This window comes from Aulonocara sp. 'chitande type north' Nkhata Bay, linkage group LG6, assembly GCF_057382095.1.
Source record: "Aulonocara sp. 'chitande type north' Nkhata Bay isolate Kocher_YH1m ecotype deep benthic linkage group LG6, A_spYH_male_GT1.1, whole genome shotgun sequence".
NCBI lineage: Eukaryota > Metazoa > Chordata > Actinopteri > Cichliformes > Cichlidae > Aulonocara > Aulonocara sp. 'chitande type north' Nkhata Bay.
Window position 1 is genome coordinate 30854824 of NC_141349.1, and position 22096 is coordinate 30876919.

The 22096-nt window shown below is 39.7% G+C and overlaps 1 protein-coding gene and 1 long non-coding RNA gene across 3 annotated transcripts; both read left to right on the forward strand.

Moving 5' to 3' along the window:
• Positions 1-5153: 5153 nt before the first annotated feature.
• Positions 5154-21417, forward strand: LOC147328117 (CD209 antigen-like protein A). Of its 2 annotated transcripts, XM_086296276.1 has the most exons (6): positions 5154-5280; positions 10675-10764; positions 10943-11029; positions 11127-11269; positions 11372-11472; positions 20979-21417. In XM_086296276.1, the coding sequence occupies exons 1-6, from the start codon at positions 5244-5246 to the stop codon at positions 21115-21117; spliced, it is 597 nt and encodes a 198-aa protein (XP_086152402.1). In that variant the 5' UTR covers positions 5154-5243; the 3' UTR covers positions 21118-21417. The 2 variants fall into 2 exon arrangements, with proteins under 2 accessions (XP_086152402.1, XP_086152401.1); XM_086296275.1 differs by having other exon boundaries at positions 11127-11472.
• Positions 12402-13458, forward strand: LOC147328118 (uncharacterized). The gene is made up of 2 exons (XR_015129920.1): positions 12402-12531; positions 13138-13458. It is a non-coding gene; the product is annotated as an uncharacterized LOC147328118 (long non-coding RNA).
• Positions 21418-22096: the final 679 nt, after the last annotated feature.

The following is a 22096-nucleotide window of genomic DNA, read 5'->3' on the forward strand; positions in this document are numbered from 1 at the left end:
ACAAGGCCCAGCGGGCCCAACACTCTAAAGGAAAAGAAAGACAACGCAGGAAATTTCACACCTTGCTTTCAAAAACACACACTCCTCATTCTGAACCTACACAACCCAGAGAAGAAAACACACCTGAAGACAGTCAGGAGAAATGGGTTAAGAACTTTTCAGACAGGAATCTCACTGAACCTGAAAAGAGAGTATTAGCCAAAGGACTCAATTTTGCCATTTCTCCACAGCAGTTGCCCATAGTGGACCTCATCACAGCCACAGAATCTGCCATACGGATTAATAAATTATCAAAGACAGAAGCAGAGCAAATCAGGATGAAAGTCTCAGCCACCCTCTCCAGTGCCAAAGTCCCTCCGTCCAACCTCACAATACAGGAAAAGAAGGCCGTCGTGTCCCTGAGCAAAGATCACAACATCACTGTTTCACCAGCTGATAAGGGAAGATGCACCGTGGTCCTAAACACTACAGATTACTATACAAAGATCACCACTCTCCTCAGTGACAACAATACCTACGAAGCCTTAAAGCGAGACCCCACAAGCAGCTACAAAAAGAAAGTTATAGCTTGCCTTCAAGACTTTGAAAAGGACAAAATCATTGACCGCCTTACATATCACCGCCTTTACCCGGGGGATGCCATACCCTGCATTTACGGACTTCCTAAAATCCACAAGGAAGCTTGTCCCACTCAGACCCATAGTCAGTAGCATAAACTCAGCCACTTATAACATTGCTAAACACCTTGCTACCATCCTTGCTCCTCTCGTGGGGAACACCCCACACCACATCAAGAACTCCACCGACTTCACTGACAAGGTCCAGAAACTTACCCTGGATCCAGATGAAACCATGGTGTCCTTTGATGTAGTCTCTCTCTTCACTTGCATACCCACCACGGAGGCAGTGGAGACTGTCAGAAAACGACTACAAGAAGACAGCTCCTTGGAGGACAGGACCAACTTCACACCCGATCAGATCTGCACACTGTTAGACCTCTGCCTCACCACTACATATTTCAAATACAACGAAGGCTTTTACAGACAAAAACATGGCTGTGCCATGGGCTCCCCCGTGTCACCTATTGTAGCCAACCTTTACATGGAGGAAGTGGAAAGGAAGGCTCTTGGCTCTTTCAAAGGAAGAGTACCCAGCCACTGGTACAGATATGTGGACGACACCTGGGTCAAAATCAAGACACAAGAAGTGGAATCCTTCACTGCGCACATTAACGCTGTGGATAAAAACATCAAGTTCACCAGGGAAGACACAAAGGGCAACTGTTTGCCTTTCTTGGACTGCGCTGTGCACATTGAAGAGAACGGCAAACTCAACATCGAAGTTTACCGGAAGCCCACACACACGGACCAGTACCTCCTGTTTGACTCCCATCACCCTCTGGAACACAAACTTGGAGTAATTAGGACCCTACACCACTGGGCAGAAGATGTTCCCTCTAAGCCTGAAGGGAAAAAGAAGGAACACACACATGTAAAGGAAGCATTCAAAACGTGCGGCTATCCTAAATGGGCGTTCTTAAAGTCAGCAAACAGGCACAGAAAAGAAGATCAGACACCAGCGAGGGAGGATAAGAAGGACAGACGCAACAACATTGTCATCCCCTATGTAGCCGGTGTATCAGAAAAACTCAGGAGAGTTTTCTCCAAGCATGACATCCCGGTGCATTTCAGACCCAGCAACATGCTCAGACAAAAACTGGTTCACCCGAAAGACAAAACGCCAAAACACAGACTTAACAATGTGGTGTATGCTGTACAGTGCAGCGAGGAATGCCCAGACCTCTACATTGGAGAGACCAAACAGCCACTTCACAAGTGCATGGCACAACACAGAAGAGCCACCTCCACAGGACAAGACTCAGCCGTCCATCTGCATCTTAAGGATAAAGGACACTCTTTCGAGGATGCCAATGTTCACATTTTGGACAGAGAGGACAGATGGTTTGAAAGAGGAGTGAAAGAAGCCATCTATGTCCACTGTGAGCGACCATCTTTGAACAGAGGCGGTGGTTTACGACACCAACTCTCTGCCATCTATAATCCAGTTTTGAGTTCCCTTCCCAGACGCCTTAACGCCCACTCACATCCTGGGCCATCTGATTTCAGGAATTCGCATGATAAGGTGGGGCCAGGTTTCACAATGAACTCACCCGAAACTCTGGCTGATTGGGACCCACACCCAGTTTCACACCTTGGCTCAGGCGATTAGAGGATCATCAGGGGGTCCTTTTGTCCCTCTGTGGGGGGATACTCCCACTAGGTTTATATCTGGGACTCTCCACCATTTGACCTTAGAACTGAAGAAGCTTCTCGGATGAGAGGTGAAACGTCTTCAAGTAACTTAAAGAAGTCCAGACGCTTTTCTTTGCAATCTCCTTTGAGTAGTTAGCATTGTTGCCTCACAGCAAGAAGAGTTTGACTCCACCATCTGGCTGGGGTGTTTCTGTGTGGAGTTTGCATGTTCTCCCTGTGTTTGCATGGGTTCTCTCCTGGTACTCTGGCCTTCTCCCACAGTCCAAAGATATGGAATTACTGGGGTTAGCCTCTTGCCCTATGATAGCTTGGACAGGCTCCAGGCCCTGCCAGGATGGATGGATGAATTTAGTTTAATAACAAGAAGGATTCTTAATGCAACTCCACCAGCAGTTGGAGACTAGAACAAAGCCTGACCACATACAACTAAGAACAGAGGAAACATGCAGGGACATCCCAAACCAGCCTGCGACCCTAACATTTTCATAACTGTACTTAATGTGCTTTGTCTCAGTAAAATATCTGAACAAATGAAGCTAACTGAAATGAAAAGTTTGTCATCCTTTCCCATCCAACAATAACAATTGTTTATTTGTTCTCACAGACAATTCTGATACAAGAGCAGATGCACCAAAAAGGATGTGAAATACTTTTTTGTGAGTATGATGTTGAAAATGTTAAAAAAAAAAAATTCATTCTTGTTATCACTTTGGTCCCTGTAATTATTTAATTATTCAGTTATTTCTGTGTAAGAATTTATTTTTTTAACATTTTCAAACGGATTTCCAACATGGATGGGTGTACTTCAGGGGCAGTTTTTATTACATTTCTTCTATTAAAAAATCCTGGAACAACAGTAGAGAGGACTTTCAGCAACGAGACGCAGATCTGGTGATTATTAGCAGTTCCTGTTTGTTTATAAGTTGTTGATATGCATCTCTGATTTCGTGAAAAAAGCTGATTCTTTAGTTTCAGATGGCACAACGGGGAGCCCAACCGTTATAATGGCCGAGATGAAGACTGTGGAGAAATGAAGATCATTAAAGATGAAAACAAATGGAATGACAGAGTGAAAATTTTTGGATCTGTGAAAAGATTGTGGATCTGTAATTGGCTATCGGACTAGTATTTTAAGCTACAGGGAAAACGGCTTATCATTATGCATGCAAGTTCAAACAAATATGGACATTAAAATCAAATTCAAGAGATTAAAAAATTATTCTGACCATAGAAATTGCATAAACATAAGGATAATGGCTGTAAAGTATATTAATGCACAACCAATAACAGGAAATATGTTGCGTTGCCACATGTTTCCTGTTTTTGTGAACATCTCCCTTAATGCACTTTCCCAGCAGCCAACAAGAGTTAGCAGCACTGTGAAATTTCTTTTACAAAGAAGGACAAGTCAGGGACTTTGCTGTGTATTAATAAATTACTGCAACAGTGAAAACTGTTCAAGTGTGTGAACAAGAAAACCTCTGACTATGTAAAACTAACATGGTTATATTAAGATGCATTTACCAGTTTTAGCTAAAAAGTCATGTTTGTATATAGTTTGCAGATATCCAACTGAACTTTATTTCTCTGTAAGACAGTATTAGCGTACTACTACATACTAAATAATAACAATTGTAACAATATTTTGTTGCCAAGACAACAATGTGGCAGGCAGAGTACTTTGATGTGTTACTCATTAAGTAAACTTCTTGCTGTGGTTAGCACTGTAACCTCAGATAAATTTGGCAAAGCCGTTCTGAATCAGCCATTTTTACTAATAAACTGTATATCACATGAAAAGGACTGGATTTCAGTTTTCTTATAAAGAACTTTATATTATATAGCACAAACTTTTCATTCCTTTAGATCAGATTTATTGGTGATTTGTTTAAAAAAAATGCAGAAAATTTTTTATAGGTTACTATGTTGTTTAAACGTTTTCCTTTTGTTTTAATAATCCTGGATCATTGTGGAACTCAGCAACCTTTGTATGGAAGTGTGATTGGATGCTTGTATGTGTATGTCATATCTTATATATGACTATGAACTCTATGCAGGTCTGTACACCTTATAGACCAGGGGTGGGCAACTCCAGGCCTCGAGGGCCGGTGTCCCTGCAGATTTTAGATGTGTCCTTGAACCAACACAGCTTATTTAAATGGCTAAATTAGCTCCTCAACATGTCCTGAAGTTCTCCAGCGGCCTGGTAGCGAACTAATCATGTGATTCAGGTGTGTTGACCCAAGGTGAGATCTAAAACCTGCAGGACACCGGCCCTTGAGGCCTGGAATTGCCCACCCCTGTTACAGACTATAGGTTTAGACTATAGGTAACAGCTACGTGCTACTATTCAAATGCACTTAAATAACTGATCATTAGTTAGTGAGAGCACTTCTATAAAAACAGAGGTTTTGCCTCTACACCCACAACTGCAGTTTGGCCCACAACAACAACCTCATCATCAAGTTTGCTGATGACACCACGGTAGCCCCCTAAAATATAAGCTGTTTTTACTCAGGTTTTAACATTCCAGCTTTTCAGTATAATGTTCAAATGATGTCCAGTTGTGCCAATAAGTAACTGTCCACAGAAATCACTGCGAGGTAGTGAGTAGATGTCCTGTACCTGCCTCCTGCACATTCTACCAAGGCAGCTGTCTCTTACTTGAAGTAAAGGGAGTAGTTGAGTACAATAAAAACTAGTAAACTATCTCAGCATGCCATCTCATATTTAAAAGTAGATATATATGAATGTTTTTATCTTAGTGGAAATTGGAAACTGAGTTGATCTGATAAGGGAGAAGGGGTAGATGTATTCTGTGTACAGGAAGCTGTGAGCTTAAACCTGCCGATGTTGTCATAAACGGAAGAAAGAAAGGTAGATAAGGTTATTGATTAGTTCTGCATTTTCTCACTATATGCCTTTGCCATACCACAGCAAAATAAGTTTGTTCTTAAATACGAATCTGACATGGATTGTGAAAATGGAGCTGATACTTCGACCGGTAGTAAGTAATTCAATTTATTTAGAAGATTTTCATGCTGTCAATGTCGTATGTTTTATTCTAGTTTCAAGTATGAGTTTGCACTGAAAACCCCACCTTGGTAGATATTCTTGGAATCAGGTGGAGGATTTTTTATTTTTTTAAACAAACGATTAGGGAATAAACTGCATTCAAAGTTTATTTTTTCAACCACTAACACAATTAAAATTATGTAATAATTTTATTTAATAATTATAAAATATTGAATAGTTTCTTCTTTTAAAGAACTCAATATCAGGGCTTTCTTCTTCTAAATTCAGCTAAAACTGAGGCCACCGGGGGACAAAAGTGGGCACGTCTGTTTTTTCTTTTCTAGAATTCTGAGATTAAAGTCAGAATTCTGACGTTTTTCTCAGAATTCTGGAAAAGAAAAAAAGATATGCCCACTTTTTTTTTCTGGTGTCCCTAATCCTCTTCCATACTAAACAGATTCTTACTCTGGATGGCATTATCTTGGCCTCCAGGAACACTGTGAGGAACCTTGGAGTCATTTTTGTCCTTCAGTGCAGGTATTAAACAAATAAGATAAGATAAGATAAGATAAGATAAGATAAGATAAGATAAGATAAGATAAGATAAGATAAGATAAGATAGAACTTTATTAATCCCTCGGGTGGGTTCCTCTGGGAAATTCGACTTCCAAAAAGCACAGCAACGACCGAAGTTACAGTTACAGAATTGTTATATATATATATATATATATATATATATATATATATATATATATACACACACACACACACACACACACACACACACATATATAAATACAGAGACAAATATAAATAAAATATACAAAGGGGATAAATAGAATAAATAGGAATAAAAAATAAAAAATACAAGTGAATTGCACATTTCAAGTATTGAGTCTATTGCACTGTTGACTATTTACAAAAAGTATTGCACAAGGTATTGTACAGTGAGGTGAAGAGGCACTACAGCTTAGTTGTTCCCCCCTCCTTTGTCCTCCTGTTTCCCCTCCCTCTCCCCTCCAGAGAGGAGTTAAACAGTTTGATGGCGTGTGGGACAAAGGAGTTTTTAAGTCTGTTAGTTCTTGTCTTGGGGAGAAGCAACCTGTCACTGAACAGACTCTTCTGGTTGTTAATGGCCATGTGCAGAGGATGCCCAGCATTGTTCATAATGTCCATCAGTTTCTTCGTAAAATACGTAGGGCTGATTCCTTCCATTTGCCTAATATCACTAAAATTAGAAACATCTGGTCTCAGAGTGACACTGAAAAACTAGTTCATGCGTTTACTACTTCTAGGCTGGACTACTGTAATTCATTATTATCAGGATATCCTAAAAACTTCCTGAAAAGCTTTTAGTTGATCCAAAATGCTGCAGCAACAGTACTGACAGGGACTAGAAAAAGAGAGCATATTTCTCATATATTGGCTTCCCTTCATTGGCTCCCTGTTTATTCCAGAATCTAATTCAAAATCCTTCTCCCCGCATACACGGTCTTAAATAATCAGACAAGAATAAATAGTGCCATAGGACCCCAGTAGAGCACTTCACTCTCAGACTGCAGGCTTACTTGTAGTTCCTAGAACAGGGGTCGGCAACCCTGAGCACGCATGCCACAGCTGGCACGCGAAGGGTTAACTGATGGCACGACCATAGCTGGACTGGCCATCGGGCATTTGCCTGGTATGCCTGATGGTCATTTTTCGTTTTTATGGGCCGATGATTTTTCGTTTTTTTTTTTCTTTCTTTTTTTTGTTACTTTCGAACAGTATAAACAATGACAGGTGGTGGATTGGCCAGATGCTGGCTGATGTGTAATAACTAGGGCTATCTCGATATCCTTTAGCTGGATGGCGATATACAATATATATCTTGATATTTCTTTAAAGCCATATAGTAGGAACAAAAAGAGAGTTCTCAGTCATGCTGTGTCCCAGATCTCACACAGGCACTTTTATTAACATACAGCGCAGATGTACATCAAAAAAATTGGTCAGAAATAAATTATCAGCAATTATTAAATAATAATGCTCCATAAATAAAGTAAAACAATGTTGTTTTTGTGCATAACAAAAAGCTCACAATTGTGCCGTCAAAATGTAAACTAAAAATACACTGAGCATAATAACAAAGACAGACAGATTTCCCAGCTGCTTTGTTCCCAAGTTCTACTGCGCGACTGACAGCCTGGAGTTTGAAATCTGCTTCGTAACCGTGTCTCTTAACAGGTACCATTTGTGGTCCTAATATACACACACAATATGGTATTATTACGGTAATATTACTCTGCAAGGCTCCTGACTACCGCAGCTGTAATGCTCCCACAATCCATCAAGCAGTGCAGCTTCGCAGCTTACCAAAGTCGCACTAAAACAATTTTTGACAGATTGCTGCCTGCCGTGTACCACATAAAATCAGTTCGCGGTCAGTAAGCACAACCAGAATTCATAAAAAAGGCGCACTGTCGATTTTTGACAAAATGAAAAGATTTTAGTGTAAGGTTATAGTTGGAAAAATACAGTATACGAGTTTTGTAAGGTAGTTTGTATCGGGGCAGGAGGTTGGGAGACTTCGCGGTCTGGGATACAGCATACAGTTTCACACACTTTTTATTTTGCACTTTATGGCGCTGTTGTAAATGGTGAAAACACTAGTACTGCTAGCTGCACGCCACCAATGCGTTAACGGGCTAACTGCTAACGCTAACCACAACGCTAACGTGTTGTCCTCTTTGATAGCTTCTGTGTCCATCTTGTCGTTGCCTGCAGGTGAAGCAATGGGGGAGGGGGAGTTGTGTTCAGTGAAGGAGAGAGGCGAGGCAGAGTAACTTTGCGTAGAGACAATAGTGGATGAAAGAGAGACAAACTTGCGGTTCCACAAGTATAATTATAACGTAACAAAGACTATATTTTCACATCTCATATCTCGTCTAAAAATATATCAATGTATTAAAAATCTCAATATTACGGAGCCCTGCAGGGGACATGGGAGAAAAAAAAATTAAGACGGACTTTTGCGAGATCTCGCAAAACTAACTCAGGATCTCGCAAAACTTTTGCGAGATCTCGCAAAACAAACTCGGGATCTTGCAAAACTTTTGTGAGATCTCGCAAAACAAACTCGGGATCTCGCAAAACAAACTCGGGATCTCACAAAACTTTTGAAAGATCTCGCAAAACAAACTCGGGATCTCGCAAAAGTTTTGCGAGATCTCGCAAAAGTTTTAGCCGCATACTTCGGACGCTGGCTTGAAGCCGACCGGGAGGTCAAGGCATGATGTGCCGGGAAAGCGGTGTTCCTCCCGGCTGTATTAAACCTCCCGTTAACTTCGAGCTAACGGGAAGAATGCGGCTAAAACTTTTGGGAGATCTCGCAAAAGTTTTGCGAGATCCCGAGTTTGTTTTGCGAGATCCCGAATTTGTTTTGCGAGATCCCAAATTTGTTTTGCGAGATCCCGAGTTTGTTTTGCGAGATCTCGCAAAAGTCCGTCTTGATTTTTTTTCCTCCCATGTCCCCTGCGGGGCTCTGTACAATATGTCACCCAGTCCGAGTAATAACCACCTGATGGGTGGATGAGAGAAAGGGGAGGCAGGAGGAGGAAAGACCCGAGGCGGCCGCTGGCCCGAGTGTCAGGTGAACTTCAGGTAAGAAGTTATGACCTGCAGTCTATCTGGATCAGATATAAACCAAGTTTAGGTGTAGTCATAGCTGGACTGGCCATCGGGCATACCGGGCATTTGCCCGAAGGGCCGATGGTGATTTTTAGTTTTTATGGGCCGATGATTTTTTATTTTTTTCCGGTAACGGTACAAACAATGAAAGGTGGTGGATTGGTCAGATGCTGGCCGGTGTGTAAAAATAACTCAGTTGTTTGGTGGTGGTTATAGCGGAGCTTCCACAGATTCAGTAACATTAGCAAGTGGTGGAGGACAGCAGGTGGATGAGAGAAAGGGGAGGCAGGAGAAGGAGAGACCTGAGGCGGCCGCTGGCCCGAGTGTCAGGTGAACTGAACTTCAGGGAAGAAGTTATGACCTGCAGTCTATTTGGGTCAGATATAAACCAAGTTTAGGTGGAGTTTATTTTCGTTTTGCTGACTTTTTACCGTCAGTTACAATAACTTGTACTGCGTACTAGCTAGCATGACGGCGTTTCTATACATCTGGGTGGGTGTTATGATGTTACTGATAGTGAACTTTATTTTATTCATAAGGTTAGTTAGTAGAGTTGCCAACCGTCCCGTAAAAAGACGGAAATGTCCCGCATTCAGAGAAAATATTATGCGTTTCGTATTGAGCTGAAAAGGAACACAGTTTGTCCTGTACTTCAGCTAGGATGGAAAAAACACAAAGCTGGAATTATTCTGTTTTTACGCTGTCAGCTGCCTCTTCTTCGTTCCTTCTTTCCCCTCCCTCTCCTGTTTCTACTTCAATGAATATGATCATGAAACTGATCAATGATCAGCTGATCAGCTTTTCTCTCTTGTTTATCGCCCACTTTGCGCCAGAAAGAGGAAACCAGCGGATGTCGCGTTAAACAACAGCAGCATGTTTAAGCTTGATCAGCTGTTGTTAGAATTTATTTAATATTAATTTCAAGTATCAGCTGATGTTTGCTGGAGCCACAGCTGTTAAGCTGCTGGTCATGATATCGGTTTGGATATGTGGTGAGAGATCTTTATGGTTTAGCACACCAGCTAATGCTCTTTTATCAGTCTGCTAATACACATCTGGTAAGAGATACAGATGCATAAAAAGTCACACCAAATGATTCCTGAACAGTTCTTACCCTACAAATGTAACCACACTGAACTGAAAACCACTAAACCCATTTGTACTTCCTCTTTATTTATCCCTTAATACATTTTTTATTCGGCAGCACGGTGGCACGGTGGTTAGCACTGTTGCCGCACAGCAAGAAGGTCCTGAGTTCAATTCCACCATCAGGCCAGGGTCTTTCTGTGTGGAGTTTGCATGTTCTCCCCGTGTTTGCGTGGGTTCTCTCCGGGTACTCCGGCTTCCTCCCACCGTCCAAAGACATGCAGCTTGTGGGGATAGGTTAATTGATTAATCCAAATTGTCACTAGGTGTGAATGTGAGTGTGAATGGTTGTCTGTCCCTGTGTGTTGGCCCTGCAACAGACTGGCGACCTGTCCAGGGTGTACCCCGCCTTTCGCCCTATGACAGCTGGGATAGGCTCCAGCGCCCCCCGCGACCGTGAAAAAGATAAGCGGAAGCGAATGGATGGACATTTTTTATTCTCATGTTGGTGTTTATAGTATTATTATTATGCATGAGTCCATATCCTGGCAGTGCACCATAATTTTCGTTGTACATTCTTATATAATGACAATAAATGTAATTTTCTTATCTGTTTGATACCTGCACACAGAAAGAAAACTCTGCAGACTGGTTGCTTTGAGCTTTGCACTTCTGTGTATTCTTCAAGCTACACTCAACATTTCACTGCGACTGGCTTTTTGTGAGTCAATTTACATTTTCTTTGTAATGTGACCATAAATTCACCATCTGAATAATATAAGAACAGAATGACAGAGACCGTTACAGTTTGAAGAATTGCAATTAATTTAACTTGAATCAGGTTCATTCATGTGGCACTCTGGTGGTGTAGTTACTTAAGGAAATGTTTGCTCTTACAGACAGTTCTGATACAACAACAACACCAGATTGTGAGGCCATTATGAAAAACTTGACTAAAGAAGAAGACATTAAAATGAATGAATTAGGTGAGTGTAACGCTAAACAGTATTATCATTATTAACATTGCTGTTTGTTATTTTCTTGAGCATAATTTTGAAGGTTCAGTTTTACTGTCCTTTGCAGCTCGCTATATCCAACGAGGATGGATATACTTCAAACACAGTTTATATTACGTTTCATCTACTGAAAACACCTGGAATGACAGCAGAGAGGACTGTCTGCAGAGAGGGGCAGACCTGGTGATTATCAACAGCAGAGAGGAACAGGTACAGTATATAGGAGCAAAATCTGTTTCTGAGACACAAAGACAAAAGTGTAAAACTCAGATGTATTTTATATTATTGTTCATTTCTTTTTCTGTGAATAAGAACTTCATAAGAGAGTTAAAAAATCGGACATGGATTGGACTGACTGACGCAGAAAAAGAACAGACATGGAAATGGGTGGATGGGACTACACCTACCATCAGGTTTCACACTTTATGTTTGTTACATAACTCTTTCATAAATTATTATTGGTAACTTGCATTTTAAGATAAAGTGTAGGTGTAAATTCTTGTCCTTGTGTGTAGTTGTTTGTTCAGTACGGTGGCCCCTAGAGACAAAGCACGTACAAACTCCAAAACACTTGCTAACTCCAAAACACTTGCAAACTCCAAAACACTTGCAAAGTATCTGAGGCTGAGACCACAGGACAGTAAAACATGATTGTTGGGCTTCATTTCTGTAGTGAACAGTCATTTAAGATTAGTTAGTAAATAACAATTAGCTAATGTTGTTCATGAGACTAAAGTCATATCACTTTGGTAATGTAAATATAATATGGCAAATATTATAGTTATTATATTAATCATTATTGGCTATTACAGCAGTGAACATGAACTCTGTGTCAAATACTGAGCCTCAGTACAGATTCAAGTTGCAGTTATTTATATGTCTTATCACCTTAAATCTTCACTCAAAGACAAGTATCTTTGACAGTGCATATATAGGTGTATCATATATAAGAGACAAATGTTGTTCCTTCAGTATGTTGGCATTACTAAATTTGGCTCATTGCTTACATATATTTATAAAAAGAAAATGTACGAGCTGTGATAACTGTTTCTGATAAAATGAAGAGTAGACTGATATATGAAATATTCCTTTATTGGGTGAGAAAATCAGACCATGTCATAACTGCTGTAGCTGTAAGTCATACAGAATAGATATCAGAGCCTTAAACAGGCTGACTTCTGCTAAATGGGTCAAACTGGGCAGAAAGTCTACAAACACATAACATCCTTATAGAATATGATGTAACACTATAGATCAATGTAACCACGGTAACTTCTGACCCCACTTCCGCCAGTCCCTTTATTGTGGCGGGAATGAATCCTGTATAAGTTCCGGGTCAATCAGCTGCATGTCCCTGCTCCTCTGGCTGCTGTTGTCAGATATCGACAAATTTTGCACTACAGGCCAGTTGACAGCGTGCAATAACCCGGCCGATTCATTCATCTTTACACTACCTCACAATCGACTCAACGGTGAGTTATTTGTTTGTTTTGTCACAATTAATGACAATGCGGAGCCGCGATCGCACATCCTAAAACGCCAGTAAGCTAAAGCTAGGCTAGCGACAGTAAGTGCAATTACTAGTTTTATTTATTGAATATTGTTGTTTTTGTTTATTCCGTTATGGACGAATGTTGACTTAATGTATCTAGAGTTGAACGAGTGATTTGATTTTTGTAGTTTTGTCCGTTTTGGATGTTTTTTTGTTACTTTTCTGATGAAATGCCAAAACGGCCTATGAGATTTTGCATTGAGTTAAATTCCATTGAGCTTATTGAATCTGTTGCGCAACACCTGTGATTAAATGAGTTTTGTAAACATATTTGATTAACTTTGAATAATATTTATTAGCTTTAACGCTGATATACTTTGATGGGACCCATGAGAATGTTTTTCTATAATAGTATTTAGAATGAAATTCATTATAAGAGATGATGGTTTATTGATTGTTGTATGAAACGTGGCATTGATTACTTGACTTTGTTATTTATGGATTTATGGATTTATTTTGTCACAGCAGTAGAATGCTGTTTCGTTTTCTTCTGTGAATGATGATTTATGTTTTTGACCTTGTTTAGGTCAGGTTTTTTTTTGTTCTCCCGCGATCAGCCCTGATCAGCGCGAGATGGCGAGCCACCCGACCACCGCTACGTTGCGGTAGGATTATGAACCTATGGACTGAATCAAACTGTTGACACATGACCTATCACAGGTCCATGGAACTAAAATAAATCACATACTGGACTACACCTCATTCCACCTCCCTTTTGGAACCCAATAAGCTGTTTTGTATTGTCAACATTATTTTTGGTTGTGATATATATGCATATTTATTTATTTTTTGTACATCTGTCTATATATTCCTCATAACAAACATAATATATATATTTTGAGCTCAACTTTGATTTCCTGTGTTTTATTCACACCCTCAGGCTCCATAGTCGAAACTTATTCTGATAGCTCATTGTCTATGAGGCTGCAGTCAGGCGCCCTGGTCCTTTAACCGCGTTACATCAACTTACCTCAGAATATATAAAGCATATAAACAATTACAGCAATATGATGCAACTGTCAGGGTTCCTGGGTCGGTGACCCAGTGTTTTCAGTTTTGTTCATGTTCAGTTTATTTTGCCACTTCCATGTGCTCACTTCCTGCTTTTCCTGTGTCAGCTCGTCTTGTGTCATTAGCCAGATTATGTTCAGCTGTGTACTCACTGGTCTCTCATTTAGAGATGGACCGATCCGATATTACGTATCGGTATCGGTCCGATACTGACCTAAATTACTGGATTGGATATCGGAGAAAAATAAAAAATGTAATCCGATCCATTAAATATCACGAAAGCACCTCACAAAACTTGCAACACGCCGTAACTCACCTCAGAACGTTAGCACGTCGGAGCAGTATGCATCACGTGATAGAGCAGCTGTGGCATGCGGGACCTGTCGATGGTCTGGATAGCATTTGGAGCTTCGCTAGCAACCCGGCATTTCATCTCCGACAAAGTTATCCCGAGAGAAGTAAAGCAAGTGTGTAAGTCCATCTCTGAATGTTTGTAAAGCATTCCTGCGTTAAGCTTAACAAGCGACTGCCTCTTCTTGCTGCTACTTCAATCATGAAACTGCTTAACGATCAGCTGATCGGCTTTTCTGTCGGGAGTACGTCTCTCTAGTTTGCTTTTGGCCCACTTTGCACCAGAAAGAGGAAACCAGCGGCTGAACAACAGCAGCACGTTTAAGCTCTATAAGCTGTTGTTAGAATTTATTTAATATTACTTTCTACTGAGGATCTTTTTCTACGTAGCTGACGGCTGGTAACTGTGCAGGGGCGGATCTAGCAAAGTTTAGCCAGGGGGGCCGATAGGGCATTAACAGGGAAAAGGGGGCACAAAGACATACTTTTCTTTCTTATTCTCATTTAAAATGTCTAGCTTTTAATAAATAATTATCTGACAGCCAAAGTTTTAAATTTGATGCAAAATGAATAGAAGTCCATTACTGTATATAGTAACTATTAAGTCTAATATATATATATATATATATATAGATAGATAGATAGATAGATAGATAGAGATATCTCCTAGTAAGCTATAGTACTTTTTCCTTTGTGAAGGTACCATCTGTGCAGTCTGCAATTTTGTTGAAGAAAGATGTTGAATCTATTTAATATTTCTTGAAAAATAATTGATTTCTGTGCATTTTTTTTTCCACACTGCATCAAATTAAGGTTGATTACGTCGATTAAGCATCATGAGGTGGAGCGTGAGGGGTGGTTCCCTATTTTTTTTTATTTATTTATTTTTGTTGTTGCTGGGAGTTGGAACCCTATTAGTTAGGTTGCTTAATATATATGCTAAGTACTCTTTAAAATACCAGAATAGGGAGGATGGTGTAGGTTTAAGTTTATTAGATTGATCAGTATTGCTGAACTATGAAATATTTTTTTTTGGATACAGGTTTAACAGAATAGCTTTAGTGTAGTTGTTGTTTTAAACTTGAGTATGAACTTATACAAAATGCAGCAAGATATTTAAAAAACAGTTTTGTTGATTAAAAAACACTATATCGGATTCATATCGGTATCGGCAGATATCCAAATTTATGATATCGGTATCGGACATAAAAAAGTGGTATCGTGCCATCTCTACTCTCATTATCATCCTCATCAGTCTGTGTATTTAAGCACTCTGTTTCTACTCGTTCACTGTCGTGTCATTGATGTTAATGTCGTCTGTGTGTTCAGTTTGTCAACCAGCCAGTCAGTCAGTCCTTTGTTCGTTCATTCATTCAGCCAGCCAGCCATTTCCTACCTCTGTACTGTTTGTTCACTCCTTCGGCAATAAACATCCACCTTCACCTACCTGCCTGTGAGTCCAGCGTTTGGGTCCTCCTTCTCTCATCCACGACACTACTCCTGACAGCAACAAACACAGCAGTACTACTAATGCAAAATACTCAAAGCTTTATAGAAATGAAACATTTATTTTTAGCTCCATTCTGCTGCTGATACATACTTTAGGTTTCTGAATATTAAACTTGTTGCTGCCTTTCATAGTGTGTAACTTGAAGGCCCTGAGTACATTCTCCCACACTGAAAACACTGGAATGATCAAATTATTTGAACATTGCCTAATAAGACTGATTCAGGACAGACGATTAGTTATTTAAACTTTCCTAGCAGTCCTTCACAAACAGGGAACAGTCTGTCTATTCTCTCCATCTGTCAGCTGCTGCTGGCTCTTCCTCCTCCTCTTCCTCACACCCTGCTGAGTTTGTCCTGGTGGATCATCAGGGGTGCAAAGCCTCACAGATGATGTGCAGCAGTGGGTCCCTCAGTCTGTCCTCACTCTGGACACTTGCAGTTGTCACACATGGAAATCAAATGTGTGATAAGCTGCAGGATTCAAACACAAGTGTGACTTATAAATGAATGTTCATACTTTTATTACACAATCAGAGAGAAAGAAAAAGAGAGAGAGTGCAGGACAGACAGACAGATGACAGTCTCAGGTGTATACACTGCTACAAAACAGCACAAAAGAAGGAGGATTGTGTTATTACGAAACAAGAAGAGTTCCCAGATGGTACAGTGGACACATGTGTGACTCCTGTGATTAAAGCATCTTTCTTTCAGCTTAACGAGTGAACCGTCAGCTCGTTCAAACACACGTTAAAGTCAGTTTGGCTCGACCCCACCGAACAGAGGCAGCAATATAACATAGCTAACATTAACAGTGCAGTGAATCCTGCTTGTGCCGTGATATTCAGGACTGCAAACCGAGCAGCATCACTGACTTTCAGCTTGTTGTGTTTGTGGATATATGACTGACTTTAATTATCCATAAAATCATCACATTCTCTGTACACAGCAAATCCAGCATGTCCAAATTAACACTGTCGGATTTGATTTCAACACTATTAAAGTGTCTATATGGGTCCACACCAGAGAGTGTTAATTTAACTCTTTTTGGAGAGTTGGTACTTTAACTCTGTTTTAGTGTTAAACACCAAATCTGTCTGGAGTTGATAATTTAACACTTGGTGTTAAGAGTTTATATATTAATTCTCCAAGAGTATTTTAGTTTAACTACGTAAGAGTTATCTTCTAATTCATTCTAAAAAGCGGGAATTTTACTGTTCTGAACTTCTAGAAATTTCTTTTGGAAATAAACATTTACTAAAAAGACGCAATGGTTTTTGAAAAACATTTATTCTGAACTGTGCACCACAATTTCAAAACATTTTCTGAAAGATGTAACAGTATACATGTTCTCACTTTCATTAGAATTTTGTTTATCAAAAGGTCTGACATAGGTGAGCTGGTAAATGCAAATAACAGCATTCTCATCACTTATTTCTTCAATACAATATGCATGTCCTTCATTCATCACTTTGTGGAACTTCAACGCACTTCTGCTCTCCCCCATATTCCATCTTCACAAGCATATCCTGTGCGGAGATTGAATAAAAATTAGTTGACACTAATTAATGGCACAAATAATCCAGTAAACAATTGCAGCACAGTTAAAAAAAAAAAAAAAAAAGGAATCCTCTTTGAGCCTTTACTTGTGTAAAGTATTTTCCCAAAAGACAAGGACACGGGCAACAGGTAATACTGAACTAAATGTAAAACCTCAACCTTTTTCATTTTTACCTAAACCGTGTGCACAAAACTCTGGAGGGATCTATGCTAACGTAGAACCCAGTCAGGACGTCTGCTACTGCTGTTTGCTCGGTTTTTTTTTTTATGGGCGATCGTTTTCAGGCTTCAAGTAGCACCATTATACCAACATTTCACATTCTAGACATTGTTTTAGGTGTATTTGACCAAAAGTTTGACTGAAAATTCACATGCAAGCTTTTTTCAAGGCTGTGGTATTTGCCCGCAGACAATACCTTTCAGCTAGCTAAAACAGAATATTATGCTATCACCGAGCAACATGGCTATTGCCTTTCACACAGCTTTGTCTCAACTCCAAAGAGCCACAGAAGTAAAAGCTAATAGAAATAATTGAAACAATCTTTGAAAAAATGACTTACCAAGCATGGCAAACAACTCAAATACGTAGAGCAAAATGTTCTGAAACGGCTTCACTTCAGCTTCGATTGGAGCCGTGCTGGGGGCGGAGTCTGTGAATTTACTCTGTTGGTGTCATAGCCCCTCTAGGAGTTCAGAGTTAAGAGGTCAAGATGTTTCCATTGTAACACCTCCAGATTTGACATAGAAACACTCATTTTTAACACTCGATTTTAACTACTATCATTTTACACCTCAGAGTTACATTAAAACAGGGGTCAGCAACCTTTTTGAAAGTGAGAGCTACTTCTTGGGTACCGATTAATGTGAAGGGCTACCAGTTTGACACACACTTCTCAAATAACAAATTTCCTCAGTTTAACTTAATTATGTGTTATCATTAATAATTAATGATATTCATCTATGTACGGACACTAATTATGTTAATTATTTTTCACCATAATTATAAAGAATGCAAGTAGGAAACAAGGTAGGAAACATAAATATCAACATGCAACACTTTATTTCTATATATCTCTGCAAGTATTTACATTTTGAAGTGATCACTTCTACAACATTTTCACTTACCACTAACAAATTTTAACAAATCATGCACTGTTACATACATTATTTTTGTATGTATGTAACATACAAAAAATCAACTTTCAAATTTTACAGAACTTTTCACCAAATTGGCAGCATTTTAAAGCAAATTTTCACATGTTACACTTAACAAACACATTTGTTTTTCAATAATTAAATTCAACTTTGACATGACACTGTAATGTTGCCACTGAGAACATCTAATATGGCTTTCTTTGTCTGTTAGTGGGAAACCTGGCATTGCATGCTGTTCACCAGTGTGTTCTAATCTGGGGTATAACTTGACACTGCAACTCTGAGTGAGTCTTGCAGATGTGCATCGGAGAGGCGTGTTCTGTGTTTGTTCTTGATGAAGTTCATGTCAGAAAAGGCTGATTCACAAAGATAGGTTGAACCAAACAGGCTGGCAACCTTCATAGCTGCTGTGCACACACCACTGTACTTTTCTGTGTCAACAAGGCACCAAAAGTTTGGTGCACCCAGATAGGCTTTGAGGTGGACGTCATTTTGCAATGTTACAATTTCGATTTCCACCTGTCCAGCATCCAAGCTGAACATTGAACTTAGTTGCTCAGCAATGCATGTTGTGTCCACATTCATGAAAGGATTGGAAACAAATGAGACACATGGCTCAAGCTGATCAAGGTCACAAAACCTGTTCTCAAACTCTTGACCAAGTCAGTTTATGACTTGAGTGTACTTTTCTGCAACTTTGTCAAAAGTCTTAGATGCTGAAGCATTGTCTTTCAGCACCATCTGCACAGAGGGAAAGTGCAGCACCTATTTTCTCTGTAAATGCACAGAGAAAATGTTCATCTGGGCTTTAAATCCATTTAAAGCACTTATCATGTCAGCAACAGTCTTACCTTTGCCTTGCAGCTCACAGTTCAAATGGTTCAGTTTCCCAGTAATGTCTGTTAAAAACGCAAGGTCAAGTGTCCACTCAGTGTCCTCCAGCAGAGATGTGTCTTCCCCTTTGGATTGCATGAACTCCTTGATTTCACCCAAAAGTGACAAAAAAACGAAGCAAAATCCGTCCCCTGCTGAGCCATCGGATTTCCGTATGTAGTAGCAGGTCACCATATTCAGCTGACAGCTCCTCCAATAGCACCTTGAATGTTCTGTGCTGTTTAGCTCTGGAGCGGATGCTGTTTATGATCTTCACGACGGGAGTCATGACGTGCTCGAAGCTGATCACCTTTGCGCATAACGCCTGCTGGTGAATGATGCAGTGGTAATGCATGAAGTTTGGGAACTCTGTGTCACCTTTACAGTGAGCGATGAATCCCGTATGTCGGCCGATCATAGCAGGAGCCCCGTCGGTAGTCACTGATACCAGCTTTTCCAACGGTACCTTTTTCTTCGCGAAAAACTCCTTCACTACGTTATAGATGTCAACTCCCTTCGTAGTTGTCTTTAGTGGCAGTAGTGTCAGAAGTTCTTCTTTTGTGGAGAAACCATCAAATACCATCAGCCGTGCTGTACTGCTGCTGTCGACGGACTCGTCACACTGGATGCTAAACCAACTGCACTTTGCCAGATCCTGATCCAACTGATCGGCCAAGTTCCCGGACATAGCCGACACTCTTTTAACAATTGTAGTTGCCCCCAGCTGGACATCAGAGAGAGTGGAGATTACATCGTTTCCATATTTCTCGTCTTTAAGCACAGTTTTTGCAATTATCATCATTGCTTCTTTGAAAACCTCCCTGTCTAAAAATGCCTTCTTTTTCTTAATCATGAAATGTGTAGCTCTAAATGAGGCTTCGGTTGCTTTTTGAGAGTTTTTCACCGGTCTCGTGAAAAAAGACTGCTGTTTGCTCAAACCTGCCTTTAATTCGCGGGCCTTTTCCGCTCGCAGTGTGCTGCCCTTTGGGTAGTTAGCATGGTAGCTTGTGTGACACGTTCGGAAATGTCTCTCCACGTTGTGCCGCTTTGCCGTTGCCACAGTTGCCCCGCAAATGAGACACACGCATGAATCTTTCACAGTGGTAAAAAAAGAACTCTTCCTCCCATTCACTGTGAAAATTATATGTTTTCTTCCTTTTTTCCGCCATGTTTTCCTCATCTCCTCACCTTTGCCTTTGCTGGTCTTCACGGCAACTGTTTCCGTGGAGACCAGCTAGCACTAAATATTAGATCATGATCTAATATTTAATAATAAACATTTTTTTTAATATATTATCTCTAACAAATTAACACCAATGCAATTGTGATTTAAAAAAAAATAGCAAGAAAAAATAAAAATAGATGCAGCTTACTGGTAAGTTGTTATGGTGAGCTATTTTTAGAACAGGCCCGCGGGCGACTCATCTGGTCCTTGCGGGCGACCTGGTGCCCGCGGGCACCATGTTGGTGACCCCTGCATTAAAAGAATGTGACTCTACTTAGAGTAAAATTAACTCTACTTTTGCAAGAAGACTATTAACACCAAAACATTTAACACTTTTGAATTTGCTGTGTAAGATTAAAGTCAATTATTGAATGGCGTATATTTTGAAGTAAAGGCTTTAAAACCAAGTTAGTACAAATCGTACTAGTACATAATCGGCCTTAAAATGCGGCCTTTAAGGCTGCAGACCCCAAATCCGGTCATTGGTACTTCCTGGCTTGTGTAGTTACTAGGTAACAAAAGCTCAACACTGCCCCTAGCGTCCTGGAGCACTTCCGTTGTGTTTTGGAATTTGCAAGTGTTTTGGGGTTTGCATGTGTTTTGTCTCTAGGGGCCACCGTAGTTCAGTATACCATGACTTCAGTGTCAGTATAAAATGGTTAGTCTTTTTTTCTGTTTGTGTTCAGCTTCTGGTACATCGGCGAGCCTAACAATGTTGATGGAGGTGAAGATTGTGGAGAAATCTATTTCTATAAAAGAGAAAACTCCTGGAATGATGCACCATGTGGCAGAAAAAATGTCTGGATTTGTGAAAAAAATTTATAGATAATTTAACCCACCAGAAAATATTAAGATGTAAAATCATGACAAATAAATGTAGTCATATAATATCACCATTGATTTCAGGTAGTCAGCTGATTTTAAGTGAAAGCAGAGAGGCAGAAAAGACAACCAACATAATACTTTGTTTATAAAGTTGGTGTGCAGTCTGTTGTCTGTATGTTATACACAGAAAAATATTTAAATACTGTTCAAATTATGTGATTATCTTCTTTTTATACATATAAAATGTACCTCTGTTCCAGAGTTTTCTGCCATAAGTGGTACAAAACTTTCCATAAATGTGTTGGCAGCACTGATTTGCTTTGAGCAAACATAATCATGTGTGTTTGCAAATAATATCAAAAATACTTTATTCATTACATTATAACAGCAAGAACTGTTTCTCGAGTTATGTGTGACAACATGAGCCTGGTTACTGGAAAACAAGTAAATGACTTCAATAGTTTGGAAACTAAATGAGAAAAATGCAAAAACCCATGTGGAAGATTGTCACAGTTACCATTTTTTAAGGGTGCCAGAAAAAAACCAAATTATTTGTAGAAAGAATGATGTGAAGTTGTCTGACTGCTTGTATTCAGTGCCATTTTGTTATTACCACATATACTTCATTAAAAGGCCTGGAATCGCTTTTTCTTATTAAAAAACCCATTGCCATTTTACATGCAACATCTGTTAATGTTTAATGATCTACAGAATTATGAAAACAGCACACATAGCATTACAACAGGTAATCATGTACAGGTACTCAGAATTCTCACAGCCAGAAGGCATGCATGTGGTTACGTTAATTAGGTTGGTGATTCTAAATGTAAATAAGTACAAGCGAGCATATTCTTAGTATGGATATAAGCCTTTATTGTTTGTTTGTTTGTTTGTTCATTTATTTCAAACATGCAAACAATATTCAGGTAGATTTAATAAAGAAGATAAGAGAGAAAAAAATACTAAACAAAAGTCAATA